The 22,038-nt window shown below is 35.7% G+C and overlaps 1 protein-coding gene across 2 annotated transcripts in view; it reads left to right on the forward strand.

The window, feature by feature from the left end:
- The window catches only part of LOC122813577 (BMP/retinoic acid-inducible neural-specific protein 3-like), a 1,515,308-nt gene that overhangs the window by 891,017 nt on the left and 602,253 nt on the right, over positions 1 to 22,038 (forward strand). For both annotated transcript variants that reach the window (XM_044085972.1, XM_044085973.1), the window contains exon 4: positions 559 to 749. In XM_044085972.1, the coding sequence (XP_043941907.1) occupies positions 559 to 749 (191 nt within the window). The remainder of the gene's footprint in view (positions 1 to 558; positions 750 to 22,038) is intronic.

Raw genomic sequence — 22,038 nt, forward strand, 5'->3', positions numbered from 1 at the left:
ACAAAAAGCACTTAATGTGATTCAAAATTCAAAGTGAGAATGGGCATAATTAAAATGTTTTTGATGAAGTTGGATGCTTTCGTACAGACTTACCTGATAGGCAACTTGCATTAGTTATTGGCTATGCTTACCAACATTTTAAAAACTGTGAGGTCTGAAATAGGAGCTACGAAGACTGATGGCAGATATTTTGCTTGAGAAGCATTAATACACCAGAGCAACAAATACTATATGCACACTGTGATCACATTTTCAAGCCAGAAGTTGTGTCCAGTGAAATGTTTGGTTGACCTAGACTCTCAAATCAAGTGTAAGAGTGCATTGTCAATCTTTTACATAACTTAGTGATGCTTTTTATCAGTCTCAGGCTGTTGTATAAAGGGAACTATGTACTGCAGATCATATAATATCTTAATAAAGTCCAGCTTTCGTGATATGAGGGCTTTTCCTTTTCCAGGTAACTATTAATGGCGAGTAATGTCAACTTCTGTGAATAATATTATTTGCATGTAAATCTGAAATTCTAATTAATATGCAATTTTACTTTTCTTTTTATAGAGAGTTTGGTCGTTGGCAAGTGACTAACTTGGTAACAGAGCGGAGAGATAAACTCAATCTTCCTTTACCTCTGTCACCTGAGTTTTTGCGAAATCTCAGACTTCTTGGCCGTAGACCCACTTTGCAACAGATCACAGAGAACTTGATAAAAAAATATGGCACCCACTTCTTTGTCTCGGCCACACTTGGAGGTAAGGCCATTCAGTTTATATAACGTTCTATTACTTCTGAAAAGCTGACACTTAATATTCATGTAACTGCTTAACTTTTATTACTATCACTTTGACAGACACATTTGCTTCCCCAAAGGTTAGCTGGCCATATTTTATGTACCTTATGTTTTGAAAGGGCATCAGTATCATCTAATATTACTTTCCATAAATAACTTTTGACAGAGAAAAAACATGTAAACCACTCTAGTCCCTATAAACCATTGACATGATGTGATGAGAGATAATAGTTTGCAGTTTATATTCTTTGTCCTCATACTCTTATGCCAGCAAATAATAAACTGAGAATATACTTCTGTAGCAAAACAAGAAACTGACTGTCATATCAACAATGGAATGGGGTTTTTCTTGAAACAACACAGTTCATGGGTTTGTTAATTTCCCAGTTGTCGTGTGACCATGCAGTTAGCATACATAAGTAAGGGGATGTGGTGCCCCCCTGAGAACTGCATACATAAGTAAGGGGTGGTGCCCCCTGAGAAAACACTTATCTAGTACTTTTTGTTTTATTGGTTTTTGCAGTGATATGCTTGTGATTACATCTTTATGCTGAGGTTAGCCATGCTTTCCTCTCAACTTATTTGCTCGAGAATTCTGGACAAAGCCAAAAATAAAAGGGAACAAAAGGCTCAAAATCCGGGACATTTTTTTTTAATTACTCTAATTCACTTGAAAAGTTAAAAGAATAAAAACATGCATTTTCTGAAGAATAAGAAGTATAAAACTCTCGTAATTGACATTATTGACTGACTGACTATAATCCTCAGCAATTGTCCAGAAAATCAAAAATGTTTTGAAGAACAGGGAAAGTGTCTTGCATACTGAGAGAAACAAAGTCATACAATTGTGGAATTTGTAAGCAGAAGTGAGAACAGTGTGGAAGAAAGATACTTAGACAATTCCAAAAGTTATAGGAGCAATGGAGCTATTAAATAAGCATTTACAGTCCTACTTAAATATACTGTCAGTATATGTAATCCCACATGAACCGCATATGAACTGCAGAAGGAGGCACTTCTGGGTACATTGCACGTAGCAAGCAGAGCACTGTTGGCAAACATCGAAGACCAAAGTAATACAAATCTCATCAACATAAGTCACACCCCGACCTAGGAATGGTGTCCGCTCCCATCAATGTGTTAGAAACTCAAGATATATGGAGAAACTTTAAATGACAGGACAAAAATGTGAGACAGAGTCATGGATGTTATGTAAAATCAAGGATACAAACCTTTAAATCACCACCAGAAGGAATAAACCAGAATCCACAAAGTATGCTTTAGTGCTTTCATTATTTAATAAAAACTTCTTCATAATCTTTATAATTTAAGATTCTTCTTCTTATTTAATAATTTTTATTAAATAACGAAAGCGCTAAAGCATACTTTGTGGATTCTGGTTTATTCCTTCTGGTGGTGATTTAAAGGTTTGTGCGCTTTTAAAATCAAGGATAGTTGAGAATTATAGGTCTGCTACGATTTTTGTAAATGTTGCCAAGCTGAATCTCAATTCTTTAGGTTTTTTGAATTTTGTAATTTATACCTTTGTTTCTGTGGCACCATATGTAAATAATGTATACAGTTTGTTGTGTTTTCTTATGTTTTCTTTCTATCTTATTCTGTATATCTTTTATACTAAAACTTATGTGTCACACTATCTGTAAAGCTTGCAGTGAACTATCAAATACTGTATCTACTCAACAATTTTTGAACATGATATGTATGTGTATAAATTTTGAACTTCACTACTGGATTTTGTTTTTGAAACGTGAATTAAGGAAAATGAATAAAAACATAATGAAAAAAAGGATAGCTGAGAGTGTTTCATTCTGTTTGTATTGCAATTGTTATAGATTTCACTTGCAATTTTATTATGGATGAATTTGTTGCTTTGAGATTCATTTCTCTACTATACATCCAAATGGGAATACTACGATTCATTTCTATAATATACATTCAAATGAGAATATTACGATTCATGTCTATAATATACATCCAAATGAGAATACTATGATTCATGTCTATAATATACATCTAAATGAGAATACTACGATTCATGTCTATAATATACATCCAAATGAGAATACTACGATTCACGTCTATAATATACATCCAAATGAGAATACTACGATTCATGTCTATAATATACATACAAATGAGAATACTACGATTCATGTCTATAATATACATCCAAATGAGAATACTACGATTCATGTCTATAATATACATCCAAATGAGAATACTACGATTCATGTCTATAATATACATACAAATGGGAATACTATCTGCCACAAATGTGAGTGCACTGTCACTCCAGCAGTTTGTCTGAATGACAGAATATTTTGTGTATGTTATACAAGTCAAGTATCTGTTTTAAATCAGTTAAATATGCAATGACTATCGGATGTATATATTTGCAGGATTTATGTTTTAGAATACTAAGAAATGTGGTTGCTAATAAAAGGAAGGTGGAACCTTCTCTACAAGATCAAGTATTATCAGCAAGTTAGCCTGAAACAATTTTTGAAGTATAACAGTTTGGAAAATAGCAATAATCAGGAAGTGTGATACATAGTATGGTAGAAAAGGTAAAGATAAGAAACTAGTTTCTTTTACTCATTAAAACAAGAAGGACTTTGTAAAACTGCATGCATGAAATGATAACCCTTTACTTTTTTATTGCCTGTTATGCTGTGCAGCTTTTTTCCCATGGGTTTTAGATTGCAGTTTATTTAATCAATGATATTTGGAGAAACTTTAAATGACAGGACAAAAATGTGAGACAGAGTCATGGATGTTATGTAAAATCAAGGATACAAACCTTTAAATCACCACCAGAAGGAATAAACCAGAATCCACAAAGTATGCTTTAGTGCTTTCATTATTTAATAAAAACTTCTTCATAATCTTTATAATTTAAGATTCTTCTTCTTATTTAATAATTTTTATTAAATAACGAAAGCGCTAAAGCATACTTTGTGGATTCTGGTTTATTCCTTCTGGTGGTGATTTAAAGGTTTGTGTGCTTTTAAAATCAAGGATAGTTGAGAATTATAGGTCTGCTACGATTTTTGTAAATGTTGCCAAACTGAATCTCAATTCTTTAGGTTTTTTTGAATTTTGTAATTTATACCTTTGTTTCTGTGGCACCATATGTAAATAATGTATACAGTTTGTTGTGTTTTCTTATGTTTTCTTTCTATCTTATTCTGAATATCTTTTATACTAAAACTTATGTGTCACACTATCTGTAAAGCTTGCAGTGAACTATCAAATACTGTATCTACTCAACAATTTTTGAACATGATATGTATGTGTATAAATTTTGAACTTCACTACTGGATTTTGTTTTTGAAACGTGAATTAAGGAAAATGAATAAAAACATAATGAAAAAAAGGATAGCTGAGAGTGTTTCATTCTGTTTGTATTGCAATTGTTATAGATTTCACTTGCAATTTTATTATGGATGAATTTGTTGCTTTGAGATTCATTTCTCTACTATACATCCAAATGGGAATACTACGATTCATTTCTATAATATACATTCAAATGAGAATATTACGATTCATGTCTATAATATACATCCAAATGAGAATACTACGATTCATGTCTATAATATACATCTAAATGAGAATACTACGATTCACGTCTATAATATACATCCAAATGAGAATACTACGATTCATGTCTATAATATACATACAAATGAGAATATTACGATTCATGTCTATAATATACATCCAAATGAGAATACTACGATTCATGTCTATAATATACATCCAAATGAGAATACTACGATTCATGTCTATAATATACATACAAATGGGAATACTATTTGAAATGTCATCTGCCACAAATGTGAGTGCACTGTCACTCCAGCAGTTTGTCTGAATGACAGAATATTTTGTGTATGTTATACAAGTCAAGTATCTGTTTTAAATCAGTTAAATATGCAATGACTATCGGATGTATATATTTGCAGGATTTATGTTTTAGAATACTAAGAAATGTGGTTGCTAATAAAAGGAAGGTGGAACCTTCTCTACAAGATCAAGTATTATCAGCAAGTTAGCCTGAAACAATTTTTGAAGTATAACAGTTTGGAAAATAGCAATAATCAGGAAGTGTGATACATAGTATGGTAGAAAAGGTAAAGATAAGAAACTAGTTTCTTTTACTCATTAAAACAAGAAGGACTTTGTAAAACTGCATGCATGAAATGATAACCCTTTACTTTTTTATTGCCTGTTATGCTGTGCAGCTTTTTTCCCATGGGTTTTAGATTGCAGTTTATTTAACTGCAATTACTTGGATTGCATGAGTCAGCAGTACACTTTCAGTGTTTTTTTTTTCAGTTTTCCTCACTGTAGTCTGACTGTTGAGTTAGTAAATATAATTTCGGAGTTGCAGATGGCCAAGCTCCCCCCAACAAGAGGGGTGATGGGAGATGTTACCCCTGCAAAAATTGTGTATTTTTATGGCTTTAAGTTATGCTGTTGGTTTTCAAAATTCAGAAAAAAAAAACACAACTTGTTGGAAAACTAGATAAAACAAGCAAAAATCAAAGAGCAACATTTAAAACTCCACTGATAATTGTCACAACACCTCTCATCACTTCACAAGGGCGGTGCCTCCACCGACCCTGGAAATTACCATCCCATTAGCTTGACAAGCCTTATCTGCAAAGCCATAGGTTCATAGGTTCATAGGTTAGTACTAAGTTAACTGCCCTTGCGAGCCATTTTAAGCCTAGCCAATTATCCCTTGTGAGATTCAAACCCCGTACCTTGTGTTTGTAAGGCAAACGCCTTAACCATTAGGCCACCCTCCCAACCCTTGGAGAGGATCATAATGGAACTCATAAATAAAGACATAGGGAACTTGCAGACTTTGGATCCAACCCAGTTTGGCTTTGTCAAAGGCAGATCATGCCTTTTAAACTTGGTTGACTTTTTCGAGACAGTCACCAAGGCCATTGATGAGGGAAAGGCAGTCCATACAGCCTACCTTGACCTGGCAAAGGCCTTCGACACAATACCCCACTCAGGTATCATCGAAAAACTCATCAGCTTGAATGTAAACCCATACATCACAAGATGGGTTGCAAACTGGCTAAGTGACAGAACCCACAGGGTCAGAGTTGCTGGAGCCATGTCAGACTCAAAGCCTGTCACAAGTGGTGTCCCACAGGGATCAGTCCTGGGTCCACTCTTGTTCAGCATCTACTTTTCTGAAGTACAAGCAAACACAGGAGGGTTATGGCTGACAAAGTTTGCAGATGACTGCAAACTAGGTGCCATAGTCGAAAACACATCTGACACAGATATCCTTCAGAAGGGCCTCACAGAAATGGATAACTGGTGCCAGAGCCATGGCCTAAAGTTAAATGCCAAGAAATGCATAGTCATACCCTTCAGGAAAAACAAGGTTACCCCTAGCTACCATATAGGTGGCAATCCACTGAGCACAGAAGAAGTCATCAGGGATCTGGGGACCCAGGTTGACAGTAGCCTTTCGTTTGACACTCATGTTGCTAAAGTAGTTAGGAAAACCTTCTACATTGCCCACCTGATCATGAAGGGATTCACATCTAGATCAAGGGAGGTCATCGTCCCCTGTACTCATCACTCATTAGACCTATGATTGAGTACAATGCCCCATTCGGAATGTATCTGACCCAACACCTGCAGCAGCTGGAAAGGCCCCAAAAGTTCCTCACCAAAAGGATAAAGGGTCTCAAAATATGTCTTATGCTGCCCGACTGAAAGAACTCCAGCTCTATTCAGTCTCATACCGCTTGCTCAGAGGTGACCTGTGCCTGACATATAAGGCCATGTCAAACCCTGATTTGATGAATATGCTTCACCTCAAAAATCTAGATCCCTCAGAACCACAAGGGTGGGAGACTTAAACCTTGACACGGTTATTAATAGAACGTGCTGGAGGGACAGATTCATCACCCAGAGACTCCCTATGCTGTGGAACAAAATCCCGGTACATGTGAGGCAGAGCACCTCGCTGGCCTTGTTCAAGAGGAATCTTGACCAATGGATGGGGGATCGCAGATATACCCCAGGGATTACTTCAGTGTCACTGCTTGACAGAGGCACAGCAAAATAATAGGCATAGTTTTATTCAAACTAAAGGGGTGGCGAAAGCCACATAACTATGGGCTAGGCTTATAAATGCCCTTGGGCAGATAGCCTAGTATGAACCTATGAACCTATGAACCTATGAACCTATCACATGAAAGAGTGTATCCCTCATAAAGTAAAAGCCTGAACTGAAGGCAATGCATTTATGTGCCAGTGAGGATGGGACAGTGAAGGAAACAAATGGAAAAGCTACATTTCTTAATTGGGATATGCAGTAAAAGTGCATTACTAGATGGAAAATCCATCCCTGACCAACAAACAATAATCACATGAGAATGGCTATCCTCACAATGTCTTTTGTGGCAATATAGATTATAAAATTATACCATCAAGCTATACAGTTTCTCAATGTTTTGATTTTTTTTACCTCAAATGGATTTTTTTTACTAGAGAATGATTTTTCTTCACATAGTATACTTGTGTCTCCACAGTACAACACTGATTTCCCTTCCCGGTTGTCTAAGGTTTCATCTCTCCATTGACTTGAAATGTCATTGTTTCTTTGGGTATGTCTGAATGTTCTGTCATTAGACTTGTTTCACTGATTTCCTTTTGTTTTACTTGTTTGTAGGGGCCAAAACAGATGTTTGTATTGTTTCAGCAGGAAATATAGCATATATGCTTACTTTTGTAAAAACTGTCAATCTTTTTGCAGCAGCTAGACTTTCATTCACTATTTCACTTTTCTGTTATTCATACCCATGCAATTCAATTATGTGTGACTGACTGCCACCATGAGGTAAAAGACATATCACATGCCACAGAAAATGTCTAAAAGATATAATGCAAGTTTCCAGTGGAATCCAGTATGGTGTGCACAGAAATTGACAGATCAGGTGCAGACAAGAATCACATAAAAATTCCCCTAAATCAAGCCTGCATTGTATGAGATGTATGATTCTCAGACACTCTTAAAGGCCTCTTTACTGGATGCTTTTTTGAGTAAGAAATACAAAAGTACTTTTGATAAATGTTTGCATTTTATTTTTCTCTTGGGGAGGGACAAATTAAGGATTCCACTCCCCCAATGGAAAACACTGCAGCTACAGTACTACCTTCTCTTTCCTGTCAAGTCAAACAGTGATACATTTCCAGGCAAGGAAGACTTTCCAATTAACATGACATCAGTAATGGCTTTGAAGTCAGCTTAATGAGAAAACAAGGTGTTGTGTGATAAAATGGTACATTTATTTTTTCTAGGTCACTTTTGCCCCCATGCCTGCTTCCATCCATCCATCCCCAGTCAGACTTGGCCAATTCTTTCTGCTAGATGATGCTTGATTAGCTGAAAGCTCATCACCAGGATGCTCTTTGAAATACCATCCTTTCTGAAATAGAGTGTGGCAATTCCTATTCTGGTTACGAGAGATAAAAAAAAACAGTGAAAGAGAAATAAATACATGTTCATTGTAGAGTTATATAGAAATATATACAGAAATGTAGATAATGAAAAGGATTACTGGAAATATATAAGTGAATAGAAAACATAGATGAAAGCTATGACTATCAGACTGGTGAGAGTCAGAGATATAAAGTAAAACAGAAAGGAACATCCGTAGAAAGACTTGGAAATACTCAGAGAATGCAATAGAAACAAGATGTGAATAACAGCAGGCACTAAGGATTTATCTTACTGCAGAGGCAGAAACTGCAATTTACATCATATTGTGGTTAAAAAGGACAACCAATCATACCACTGTGGAGAGACTTCCCCCATGACGTATGTCTGCATTTTAAAAGGATCTGTAATGTTTGTATTATTTCATGCATTCCAGCAGTGCCATGAGTCATTCCTGCTGTAGTCTGGAACCCAGAGAGCAGTTCTGTGTGTCATTCCTGCTGTAGTCAAAAAGCCAGGGAGCAGTGGCATGTGTCATTCCTGATGTAGTCTAGAACCCAGGGAGCATGGTGCCCAGCATTACTGTTGCCGTCTAGAACCCAGGGAGCAGCCACACGTGTTGTTCCTGTTGTAGTCTAGAACACAACAAGCAGTGGTGTGTGTCATCTCTGCTGCAGTCTAGAACCCAGGGAGTGGTACCATGAGTCATTCCTGCTGTAGTCTAAAACCTAGGGAGCAGTGGCATCTGTTATTCCTGCTGGAGTCAAAAACTCAGGGAGCAGTGCCCTGTGCCATTCCTGTAGTCTAAAATGGGTCTATATTAGAACATCAAGGTTTCAAAACTTTGAATCTTCTAATATTGAACCCTATTCAGTGAAAGCTGAAAACATCGAACATATAGAACAGCAATTTTTTTCCTTGGGAAAAAAATTTGCTGTTCCAAAACACATACAAACAACACAAGCACTCCAAACAAAGAGCAATCCACACACATACACCTAAAATCTTACACCTAACCCCACACTAAACTATACACACACCACTAACTATCCACTTACCTTAACCCAAACTCTAACCCTAAGGTCCGTCACTATCGCACACTCAGCTCACCCGCACCCTAACCCTAACTCACCTACCCGCCTTAACCCTCACATCCACACAATCGTACACTTATGTGACCTATGCCCTAACCCTAACTCACCTAACCCTCACGTCCACACAATCATACACATACCTAACCAGCACCCTAACTCACCTAACCCGCCCTAACCCTCATGTCCACACAATCGCACACATACCTAACCCGCACCCTAACCCTAACTAACCAAACCCACACTCAATCACACACTTACCTTAACCTGACCTGTAACTTTCCACCACAGTGCTGAAAATACCGAAGCAACAGAAACAGACAACCAAATTCTTTCCCTAGGAAAAAATTTGGTTTTCTGTTGCTTCGATATTTTCAGCTTTCGCTGAATAGGGTTCGATATTAGAACATTCAAAGTTTTGAAACTTCAACGTTCTAATATAGACCCGTCTAAAACCCAAGTCTAGCACTTCACCCTTATTCACATTGTCAGTCTTCCTTTGTTAGCCAAGTAATGCATGTTTTGTTGAGCACAGCAATATATCAAACCAGATCTTTAGCTGAAGATGAACAGGGCTCATGATTAATGAATGCCTGCAGATTTAAAGCATTCTGTTTTCTTGTACCATTGATTCTGTGATTATGACAATAATCTAGAGAAGTTAGACAGACAATTTTAATTGCCATGACTGCATTGATGATAGTGGACAACTCTAGGTTAAAATATCTGCTCAGTGAGTAAATGCCAAGCTCTCTGTTCTTTGAACGAAATACACAATGATTCATCATACTATGTAAGATGAAGAGTTTAACTTCAACTAATGCTTAGTTGAGCATCTCCAAGGTGAACAATACTTTATATCCAAGCTACTCCCTTTTTGCATTTTGAGTGAGTGAGACATAAATTTACAGTAGTGAAGCTGGTAACAAGGCTTGAACAGCATTCTACTCCAGTTTCAGCAGCATCTCTAATAACAACCCCTGATTATGTGTTCTGGTGTATTTAAGTGAAGTGTAGGACTTCAAGCATGAAATTCTTTCTGTCACAAGTAGCTGAGTTCAGTATATCAGGAAGTACACTGTTCCTGAAACTAGATAGTCATATTGCTGTGTGACAGTGCTGCATTTTAAAGCTGCATGTTTTTTCTGTAAATATTATGCTATTTCCTTTATTTGTGAATGTACAGTTAATGAAGATTAAAGAATGTAATTGCCTCACAGACCTGGACCTCTCTGATTATATACCTCCAATAATTCCCAGCCTGTTCTTACTGAAACCATAAACATGAGCTCACTTCAACTGCCACGGTGCAGCTGTACAGAGACAAAAAAGTGATACGGTACAATAAAACAAATTGCATTTGACTTGGCATTTTGAACTGGAATCAAACTTTCTCACATTAAGAAATAGTTATATGAAAATCAGAGTGTGAGCCTTTCCAAACTGGGAAAAGATTCCATGAGAAACTTAAACATTGCTCCTCGCTGCATAATGCTACAAAGAAAATAAAAACTGTGTATATTTGTGTGCAGATATCTGTATCTCTCTCTCTCTCTCTCTCTCTCTCTCTCTCTCTCTATCTCTCTCTGTATGTGTAGATAGATAGACAGATGTTTACCAAAAACAGGGAAACCCAAAGTCAAAGTGAAGAACATCATAAAAAAAAAAAGTTGAAGAAAAATCATGTCACGCAGCACATGCTCTGATACATAATCTTGAAGGATGCAAATAAAAAACTGGAAGTTTGCCTACTTGCATATTTGCCCCTTCTCTAGTATTGTGTGATCTTGGAGTTGGTACACACACACACACACACACACACACACATATGTATGTATATTTATTTATTTATTTATTTTATTTTACATTTGTTGACCGGGATAGTCTGACTGGATGCATGTCCATTTTCAGCAGAGGCCCGGGGAGAAAAGCTCCAAGGGTAAGCAGATACAGCATTACATAATACCAGCATTACATATTACAGACTATTTACAGAGATTACATAAGTAAGCAAGTTAAACAAGTTCCACGGGTTACAGTTAATCCTGAGCACACGTCAGGATTAAATTAAATTACACAGTAAACTGGTTAACAGATTTTTACACATTCTAGAGAGAGTTAGCCAGGCTTGATACATTAACATAGCCAGATAAGTGACAAATGTTGTTTGAGTATAGTTTTAAATTGACCTGAGGTGGAAAGTAAGGTAATATCAGCTGGAAGAGAGTTCCAGGATCTAATTACAGAGTTTGCAAAGAGAGAATCACCGGCTGTGTTATTAATTTTGCTAGTCTGAATTAGTAGTTTGTTAGAGGATCGAAGCAGTCTAGGATTGTTATATATATGTGTGTGTGTGTGTGTGTGTGTGTGTGTGTGTGTGTGTGTGTGTGTGTGTGTGTGTGTGTGTGTGTGTGTGCATATTTTATATATATATATATATATATATATATATATATATTTTTTTTTTTTTTTTTTTTTTTTTTTTTAACTTCGGGAAACTAAACATTCAGTCTTATGCTGGTTCAGTGTTGTCTTGCTCCTTTAATTTTCGATTTGAAGTTTCGCTAATGTAACATACACTCATATACACACACACACACACACACACACACACACACACACACACACACACACACACACACATATGTGTGTGTACCAACTCCAAGATCACACAATACTAGAGAAGGGGCAAATATGCAAGTAGGCAAACTTCAGTATTGCAGCTAACTTGTACAACTGCTGATCACATTGAGCAGGCAGGAAAGTTGTCAGTGTTTGTCACAGTCAACCAACTCATGCAGAAATATAGATAGGTGTGTGTGAGTGTGTGTGTGTGTGTGTGTGTGTGTGTGTGTGTGTGTGTGTGTGTGTGTGTGTGTGTGTGTGTGTGTGTGTGTGCACTGTAAAACATTAAATCAGCTGACACACGTCTTAATTATAAAAACTGTTTCAGATGTTTTAAAAAAAATCAAAAAGTAAAGTAATCTCTATAGTGTAACCAAAACAGCATACAGTACCTATAATAAAACCTATAATAAACAAAGTAGCAATAAAGTCTCTGGCTTAAGTCAGTTTCCAGGTAACAAGTCATCAGGTCTTTCCTCTTTCAGACAATCTTTATAGAAACGTTTTTTTTTTATCTGGCATGAAATATCTGGTCTTCTCATTCTCTCTTAACAACTCTGGTCTCCACATGCTTCTGATGAGGTGCTATGCAACCATTGCTTTTTAAACACCTCTTATGCTGACACCTTTTCTTAATCACCAGTGATACCATAAGTTCCAATGAAATGTATCCATCACACATAAACAGTAAAGCGAGTATAAATGCAATTCATGAGAAAAGCTCCCTATACACTTATAGAACTGCCATGCTGTGTTACATTTATCCCCATCCACCTTGAAGTCATCAGTTTACGGAGCTTACCATGGTCTTTCCACCATGGGTAGATTATTTGCATTATGGCGATTGTCACAAAGCTGATTTTGAATCTTAAACTTGAAGGGCTGTAATAACAAAGTCCATTTACAATGTTTAACATTGCCTTAATTCTGCTGATGAAGCCACTGTAAGTCTGTGTGGTCACTAACAAGAGTGAGCTCTCTACAACCCTGGTACCCACTTTATAGCAATTCCATCACATTCTGAGCATGAATATCTGGTCTCCATTCTCATTAATTTTCTACTCAAGCAGCAAATTGGATGCTTATCTCAACCCAGCCACTGGAACAATATTGCACAGGGAACAACCAATGAGAAATCTGAATTTACTACCTCTGCAAAAAGTTGGTGTGTGTGTGTGTGTGTGTGTGTGTGTGTGTGTGTGTGTGTGTGTGTGTGTGTGTGTGTGTGTGTGTGTGTGTTGTGAGTGTTTGTGGAAAGGGGAAGAGTGGTGTGAAATGTTAAAAGTCACAAATGCTGAGTTCTCCTTTGTTGTTGAGGAATATGCCTTTTCCTTGGAGATTGTGTGATCTCTGAGTTGGAATAAGTAATTAGCAGGGGGTACGCTGGGTGTGTGTGTGGGGGGACTGCCACCCCCTGTAAAAACACGTTTTTCACTTTCCATGATCTGAAGTTAATTCTCAGAAATGTGCAGAATTGCATTATTTTGTTGTCAACATTAATCTGCTGACATTTGCGGCATTGGTATTTTATCTGTTTAATGTTAGATACTACACTCAAATACAAGATATATAAAGTGTGTGTGTGTGTGTGTGTGTGTGTGTGTGTGTGTGTGTGTGTGTGTGTGTGTGTGTGTGTGTGTATGCGTATATATATATATATATATATATATATATATATATATATATACATATATCTTTATGTATGTTTTGATTGTTATGACCTTGAGTTCCTTTTAAAGAGGTATCTATCACATGCATAAGCAGTACAGGGAATATAAACAAAACTCATGAGAATAGCCCTTCATACTCTTTAGTGGTGAGAACCAAAGCAGCAAAAGGTAAATGTATAAGGAAGAAGACATGAACTACACATAATCACATGTTTATTAAAAAGAGAAACAGCAGTAACAAAACTAGCTAAATGGAGACAGTTTATGGCTGATGAGAAGATTGAACTGTGAGATGTAGGGGGCGATACGGAGGAACACAATAAAATTCTACAAAATGGACAGTTTATATTGTGATAGGTCAGGAGCTCAGGGAGACATTGAAACTATCTTTGAGAAACAAGATATTAACAAAAGTGTAGCTAAAGATGTATATGTTGATATGTGAAACAAGAAATCTGTAAATGTGCCACATTTATTTATTTATTTATTATGTTTACTGGGAAAGTCCATTTGAGTTCAGTGGCCATTTTCAGTAGTGGCCTGGGAAGAAAAGCTCCAAGAAATTGTGCATTTTACAGTATAACAAAGTTGAAACACATTCAAAAGAAATATATACAAAAATACTGAAATTCAACAGGAAATATAAGCTGTAGTAAGTTCTAAGAGTGACATTGGTGTATATTACAGAAAGGTCAGCAAACAATATATGAGGATTGTGGAGTCCTGAAATATGTTACTAATGTATGCATGTATAAGCTTTCTTTAAAATGGCTTTTTATTAATTTTAAATCAAAGATTGTACAACATTATTTAAAGATAAATACAACAAAAGCATAACTATTTACAGATGTCCACAACAAAATCAAACATAGAAAACTAAATCTTAAAATTTAACAAGTAAATCACTTAATGTTGACCAAAATCTAAACTGGTGAGTAATATTCAAAGTTCTCATTTTGGCAGTTGACAATTCTTTTTCATAGACAGTTTTTGCTAAATTAATGAATTCAGTGAAAGAGTAGTTTTATATTTCCATTTCTTTGTGACTATTTTTCTTGCTATAGCTAAAATGGAACAAAGAGAGGCACCTGCACCCTAGGAATGGAATCTGGAACTGGAGCATTAAGTGAGATCAAGGAGTGTTTGGGCAAAATTTCTAAATTCAATCCAAAAAGGAGTTACTATTTTACAATCCAGAATCATATGAAACCAATCTGTGTTAAAAACGTCATTACATCTCCAACTATTAATTTTCCCTTAGTTACATTAAGCCACTTTATGTAGAGTTATAACAGCTCTGTGAAGAAATTTCCATTTGTATATTTTCCAATAAAGGGAATAAGTAGATTTCCCCCAAATTTAGGAATTAAGCATTTATCTTCATCAGAAAAAGGTCTTCTCATTAATCTTAGTTGAATAATTCCAAAATAATAAATCTGTGGAACCAAACTCTGCTTTTAATTTATAAATGATTGCTAAATATAATGTATTCTTATTTCAGTTACTATTGATTCTGAAAAAAACTTGTGTTTGGAATATGTTTAGTTTGAAAATCTATGGAGATTTTCATTTTATCGCTAACATATTTTTACAGGATTTTATACTCAGCCAGTTGTTTTCTAAACAATGTCTTGCAAGAAGATAATCTGTATTTTGTGATTTATTTCTGATTAAGAATTGATGCCAAAAGATTAGATTTGCATATGTAAGGCCTTATAACAATTATTTGATATAAGGAACAATAAAAACAATAAATCTTTAACTGTATAATTAGAATTCATGAATCTTTTAAAATGTATAAGGATGTAATCAGTGAAGGGAGAGGAATAGTATATTTTTCTTTTCATTTAAACATAAGTCTTTCAAGATCCAGTAAAATTTGTTAATTGTAAATTCTGAGAAAGATTCTACAACATAGGAGTTATTATTTATTAATCTTTCATGAATGGATTTCCAAGCAGATTGATAAGAGGAATTTAACTATAGAGATATTAAATTGAGAATTATGAATTTAGCATATAATTCAACATTTGGAAAACTTAATCTAACTTGTTGATAACTTTTAACATTTCAATCAAAGGATATTCTTTGTTTATTGGGGAACCAGAGAAAATTAAGAAGAATGGAATTTAATTGCTTAAAGATTTTTTGGGAGAGATAATAATTAGTGATTGTAAATAGAAAACTACTCTGGTAGGATTATTATTTTTATTAAAGTACGTCTATTTTCCACTGTAAAAAAAACTTTGTTCCAATTAATAATTATTTCCTAGCAATGGGGGTAGCATGGGAACCAAAATTCAGATGACCAAATGTATCTGATGGCATTCTGTAATCTAGGACAAAAATTATGTTTAATACAAAATGAGACTGAAGTGTCATTGCAGTCTGTTTTTGGAACATGACATAGAAGGACCTCTCACCTGCTTCATCTTGCCTTGCTCTAGTATATGAACAAGGGAATAGAAATTCTTTAGTTCTGTCAGGAAAATATAGTGAGATTAGTTAAGTACTGTTTTTCTTTATCTGTCCAAATCTATTTGTCTGTGTTATTTTAATATTTCCTGTGTTTTTAACTCTGGTATTTACTGTAAACAGATATTTAATATTTTCATATTCTTTTCTTATTTATTATTAAATATATTAAACTTTTCATCATGGCAGGTCTTTTACAGAATATTTTAATCTCAGAGAGTACTTATATATATATTTGATGACAACTCTGGCTGCTCCTGAAAGCCTTGCTGTTGGTCAAACTACCATTTGTATTAATATTAATTTCACTCACTATAATTAAGTACTCTTGCAAGAATGAGCCTTAGAGTAGCTGGCTTTAGGGTGTCTGCTGGTGGTGTAACTACCTTATAATCTAGGCAGAAGGGGGCATAGCTAGTAAATCTGTGCCAAACTTTCCCAGGTGTGTGTGTGTGTGTGTGTGTGTGTGTGTGTGTGTGTGTGTGTGTGTGTCAGCTGTTTGGAGCAGGAACACAAAGCATTGGTTTCACAGAGAGGGAGCTGGAGAACTTGGTTTGGTCACTAGCTGAGGTCTCAGCTCTATAGCTGTGCCAGTGATAAGTCTTAATGGGGACCTGGAGGGAGACACATAGAGAAATCCAGACCCTGGACTAATTTCTCTGTGTGCTCTTAGGGAGAATTGTGCTTGATGCAGAGAGCTGTATCTGGAAATACTGGGTGTATCCAATTTTTTTCCCAATTGAATGTCCCTCTCCAGTGCCAGTGGTGAGGAATCAAACTCCTTGATTACTGCCCCAGAGTGGGGATGTCACATTAGGTTTTAAAGACTCCCAGAGAATTACTTCTGAAACTTCTCTATTATTAATTTCAGTGTATTGATCTATGCCTTTTAGATACCATTCCTTAAAGCCTTTTATTTTTGCTGTATAAGCAGGGATTCTCTGATAGTAAATCAAATTACTTGGCTTTAATGTTAAAAGTAAATGCAATAGCACTGTGGTCAGATAAAGGACATCAAGTTATCAATACATCTTCAATTTTAGTAAATAAACTACAAGAAGTAAAAAATCTATCAATGTTTGTCTGGGTACCAAATCTATAAGAATAATGTATAAAGTTAAGAGAGTAAGTTGATTTAATATCATAGGTATCTATCAAATGTTGAGAATTAATAAAATGATCTAAGTGTTTAGCTACTGAGGATAGCTTAGGAATAGTTGTGTCTTTGCTAGAAAAAATACAGTTAAAATATTCTGCAATAATCAAATCATCTTTTGTATACCAGGTTATAATATCCAAATATTTCTTAGCAACTTTGGTTCTAATTCCAGGTATCTAGTAAGAATTAACAAAAGTATAAGGTGTTTTGTCAATTTCTACTACTGATAAACCCAACAAGCCATTTTTATCTAAATAGGTATCAAATATTTTAGACATAGGTAATGACTTTCCTCAAAAAAATAAGAGTGCCTTTGCTTTTTAATTTAAAATGACAGCTCACAAGAGTTGGACAATCTTTTAACATCAATCTACCTACATCTTTGGATCACAGATGAATTTCTTGTAAGAAAATTAAGGAAGCTTTATGCAATTTTAAATATTTGTTTAAGCTACTCCTCTTCACTGGCTTATTAAGTCCATTGATGTTTAATGGGAGACAATTATATGTCAGCATTCATAAGAACATGTAAATGTACTGATTTAGATTGATTTAGCTTAAAATAGAATAACCAAGTACTAATAATTGTTGTTATGGACAGATACGAAAAAAAAAACAAAAGCAAATTTTCAAACTTTTATACATTCAAACCTCCCATCATAGAACAAAAATTCCCTGATTTGATGATATAGTTATACAAATCACACACCAATCAACCCATCCCAATGTCACCAAATTAAACAGTTGCAATTGCTTTTAAATTGAAAACAATATTATTAAGTATAGCTATTAAGAGTACACTCAAGTCATGTCAAAAGGAGAAAGAATGTCTAGTATTAATTTGAGAAATATTAATATTTAAGATCATAGAAATATAAAGTTGGAAATGTTAATAATAGCAAATAATATTATGTATTTCTGAATATATTAAATATATCCCAGAAATAATGCATTTCAGATTTCTCTATTTGATCAAGATATTTTATATAGTCATTTCTTCTAATTAATCCTACTATAGAAAATACTATAAACAGCCTAGTATTTAAGCATTTATATGGAGGACATAAATAAAACTGACAACACCTATAACACATTAACCTATAGACATCATAAGACTAATACATTTTAAGATCATGTATCATGAAACTTTTAAATCTCATTTAATAACATGAGTGAAAACGTGAAAGTAATACTCAGAAGAATATGGCAGTATAGTTAAAAGGTGCTACTGATTATTACATATTTGTATATATTGTGTGTGAGACGGATACCTGGTGTCAAAATCATGGCCTCAAGCTAAATGCCCAAAAGTGCATAGTCATTGTACCCACAAACTACCACATAGGTGGTAGTCCCCTAAATACGGAAAACATAATAAGAGATCTGGGGACCCAAGTAGATAGTAATCTCTCCTTTGATAATCACATTGCCAAAGTGGTTAGAAAATCCTTCTATGTGGCCCACCTAATCACAAAAGGGTTCGCATTCACATCAAAAGAGGTCATTGTGCCCCTCTACTCATCACTCATTAGACCCATCATAGAGTACAACTCCCCATTTGGAATGTACCTTACAAGACACCTGCAACAGCTGGAAAGACCACAGAAGTACATCACCAAGAGGATCACTGGCCTCAAACAGATGCCCTATGCAGCTTGACTGAAGAAACTCCAGCTGTACTCAATTGCATACCGCCTACTCAGTGGTGATCTCTGCCTGACATACAAGGCCATGTCCAACCCAGAATTGATGGACATGCTCCACCTACAGAAAACCTTATCCCCTCAAGCCACATGTTCTAGGGATCTAAACCTCACCACAGCAATAAATAGGACATGCTGGAGGGATAGATTCCTGTCTCGGAGACTTCTCATGCTTTGGAACAAGATTCCAATCTACATTAGGCAGAGCTCCTCGCTAACACTCTTCAAGAGAAACCTTGACGAGTGGATGGGAAACAGAAAGTTTACCCTGGGGATCACTTCAGTGGTTCTGCTGGACAGAGGCACAGGGAACTAATCTAAGGGGGCAGTGAAAGCCAACACATTCTGGCTGGGCTTATAAATGCCTTCGGGCAGATTGACTAGTACCTACCTATGAACCTATGAACCTATTATATATGCATAATATATTTACATGGATGTACATACATAGAACTATATTTATGTATTTGTAAATTATGAGTAGGTGCTTGACATGTATATTCACAGTTAAGAGAGTGAATATGTTCTATGTATCTATGCATGACAGTAAATATACAAATTAATTAGTGTTTTTAAGTGAATGTTTGTATTATGAATGTATGTATGTTACTATCAATACCTCTTGTACTTGGAATATACATTTAACATCTGATTTCTGTACAGGAAACATACTTTTATGATTAGATTTTAAGTATCATGTACTTACAAATTTGTTTATAGTAATTTTCACTGCCATATTCTGAAATGTGCGGATCAAGTTTTTGTATTCGTCATACCAATGGGAGATGCTTTAAATGACTTAAAAGACAGTTTAGTATAAAATAATATTATATGTTTCACTAACAAATGCAGAACATTTCCAAGAATATCTGCTCATTAATATTATTTTCCAGTAATTAATGAAGTAACTCTGAGTAATTAAGGCAACAGATGTTCAGCAGAATGAGGTGTTTTAAGAATCTTCTCCTTTAAACTGTCCCATATAGCACAGAAGACAGCAGCTTATATCAAAGTATAAGTACAGTAATGTATATAAATGCTGTTATATGCAAATTAATATCTATAGAGAAGTCAAATAAATATATTTCTCTCAGAGCAAGTTTATAATCACTGCTAATAAGTTCCAGTGAAATGTCTGTAAATATCATTTTGTATAAAAAAACAGTTTTATAGCAACCAGTGTGCAGAGGTGGGAACCATATGTTAACCCATAAAAGATGCGCTAGCTTTCATTTGCATTTTAGCAAGGAAGTGTTCCTTGTGTTTAACCTTACAGTTTTGTTGCATTGCACAGCTCTTTTGGGCATCACATTAAGTATTAGATTCCACAATTGCAAAAAGAAAAGCACTGGCACAACTGCATACTAAAGTAATACCAAAAGATTATGTGGGTATTTAGTTTTTGTAGACAATTGGTTATACCTTGTGTAAATCCATCTGTAGATCCTTTACTTATGAATAGGCAAGTGTGGTTTGTGTAAATGTGTATTTCAATTTGAGTGTGTTAAATTTTCTATTTGAGTGCGGATGTCCTTATGTATATAGAAGTGCAACTTAGCATCATTTACTTAAGTATGGATGCTTAATCTATATCTTACCAACTTTCAGATGATTAATAACCACAATAAATAGAACATGCTGTAAGGATAGATTCCTGTCCCAGAGACTTCCCATACACTGGAACAACCCATCTATGTCAAGCAGAGTTCCTCATTAGCACTCTTCAAGAAAAATTTTGATGAGTGGATGGGAAATAGGAAATTCACCCCAGGGAGCACTTCTGTGGCTCTGCTCACAGGGGCACAGGAAAATAAATTTTGTGAGTGGCAAAAGCCAGGGAAACCTGTTGGCTAGGCTTACTTAGGCCCTTGGGCCGATAGCCTAGTACCTACCTATGAACCTATGAACAGACCTCCCAACCGTCCCAAATTACTCGTTTTTTACTGAGTTTTGGTGTCCCAATGAAGGGGTGCCACGATTCCCGATTGGCACCCCTTCATTTCCGAATTTTTTAAGCTATGTTTTAAATTCCACGCTGCCAGAGCTGATGTCATCACATGCAGGATGATGACAGCTCCATCAGTCTGTTGGAATTAAGCTCAGACGTGTGTGACTCATTTTGCGCGTGTCTGTTTGAATATGGAGTTGTCTGTTTGAATCAGCATTACGGTTGACACATATTTTTATATTTTCATAAGTGTTAAACAAAACTGCTGTATATTATAGTGCAACTTTAGACATGATGTGACCTTACCAATGGGTGTTTGAATAGCAACCCTGTTTTTTAAAACACTTTAGCATTGAATTTTAATTACTTAATTGTTTTTAATTAAACTGACTATTTAAGGGCTGTGCCCCTCAATCAATTTGTACAGTCTGAAGAAGCCCTCACAGGGTGAAAGCGCTCACTGATCTATTAATAAAGAACGTTCCCCCTTTTTTACGTTTTGTGGAGCTATTGTTCTTTTGAATGGATTGGATATATCTTGCATAACGGATACTTCAAGAAGTTTTAAGCCGCTGTGTTCCTGTGTCCTTTGGTGAAGTTTGTCTGTTTGAATACTCATTTCGTTTGGACTCCGGGTAGGATTTTAAGCCATGCTGCTTTCATTTAATGCCGTGTCTCTGTTTAAATGCTGCTTTCAAATGCCATGCTCTGTTTGAATACAGAGTACTCACTGGGCAGATTTAACCATGCCATGAATATTTATCTCTGCATCTGCTGAGTGAATACTTGGGGACTGCCGTGCCGTTTGCTGAGAGGTACTGCTGCAGATTCTTTCTCTTAAGAGGCTGTGTGTGTGTGTGTGTGTGTGTGTGTGTGTGTGTGTGTGTGTGTGTGTGTGTGTGTGTGTGTGTGTGTGTGTGTGTGTGGTGTGTGAGTGTGTGTGTGTGTGTGTGTGTGTGTGTGTGTGTGTGTGTGTGTGTGTGTGTGTGTGTGTGTGTGTGTGTGTGTGTGTGTGTGAATGAGTGTTCAACCATTCCCGTTCTTACTGCCACAGTGCCACTGCTTATTTAATTTTACAACAAGGT

Source organism: Protopterus annectens, chromosome 10.part0 (assembly GCF_019279795.1).
Source record: "Protopterus annectens isolate FY-2018-M chromosome 10.part0, PAN1.0, whole genome shotgun sequence".
Lineage (NCBI taxonomy): Eukaryota > Metazoa > Chordata > Ceratodontiformes > Protopteridae > Protopterus > Protopterus annectens.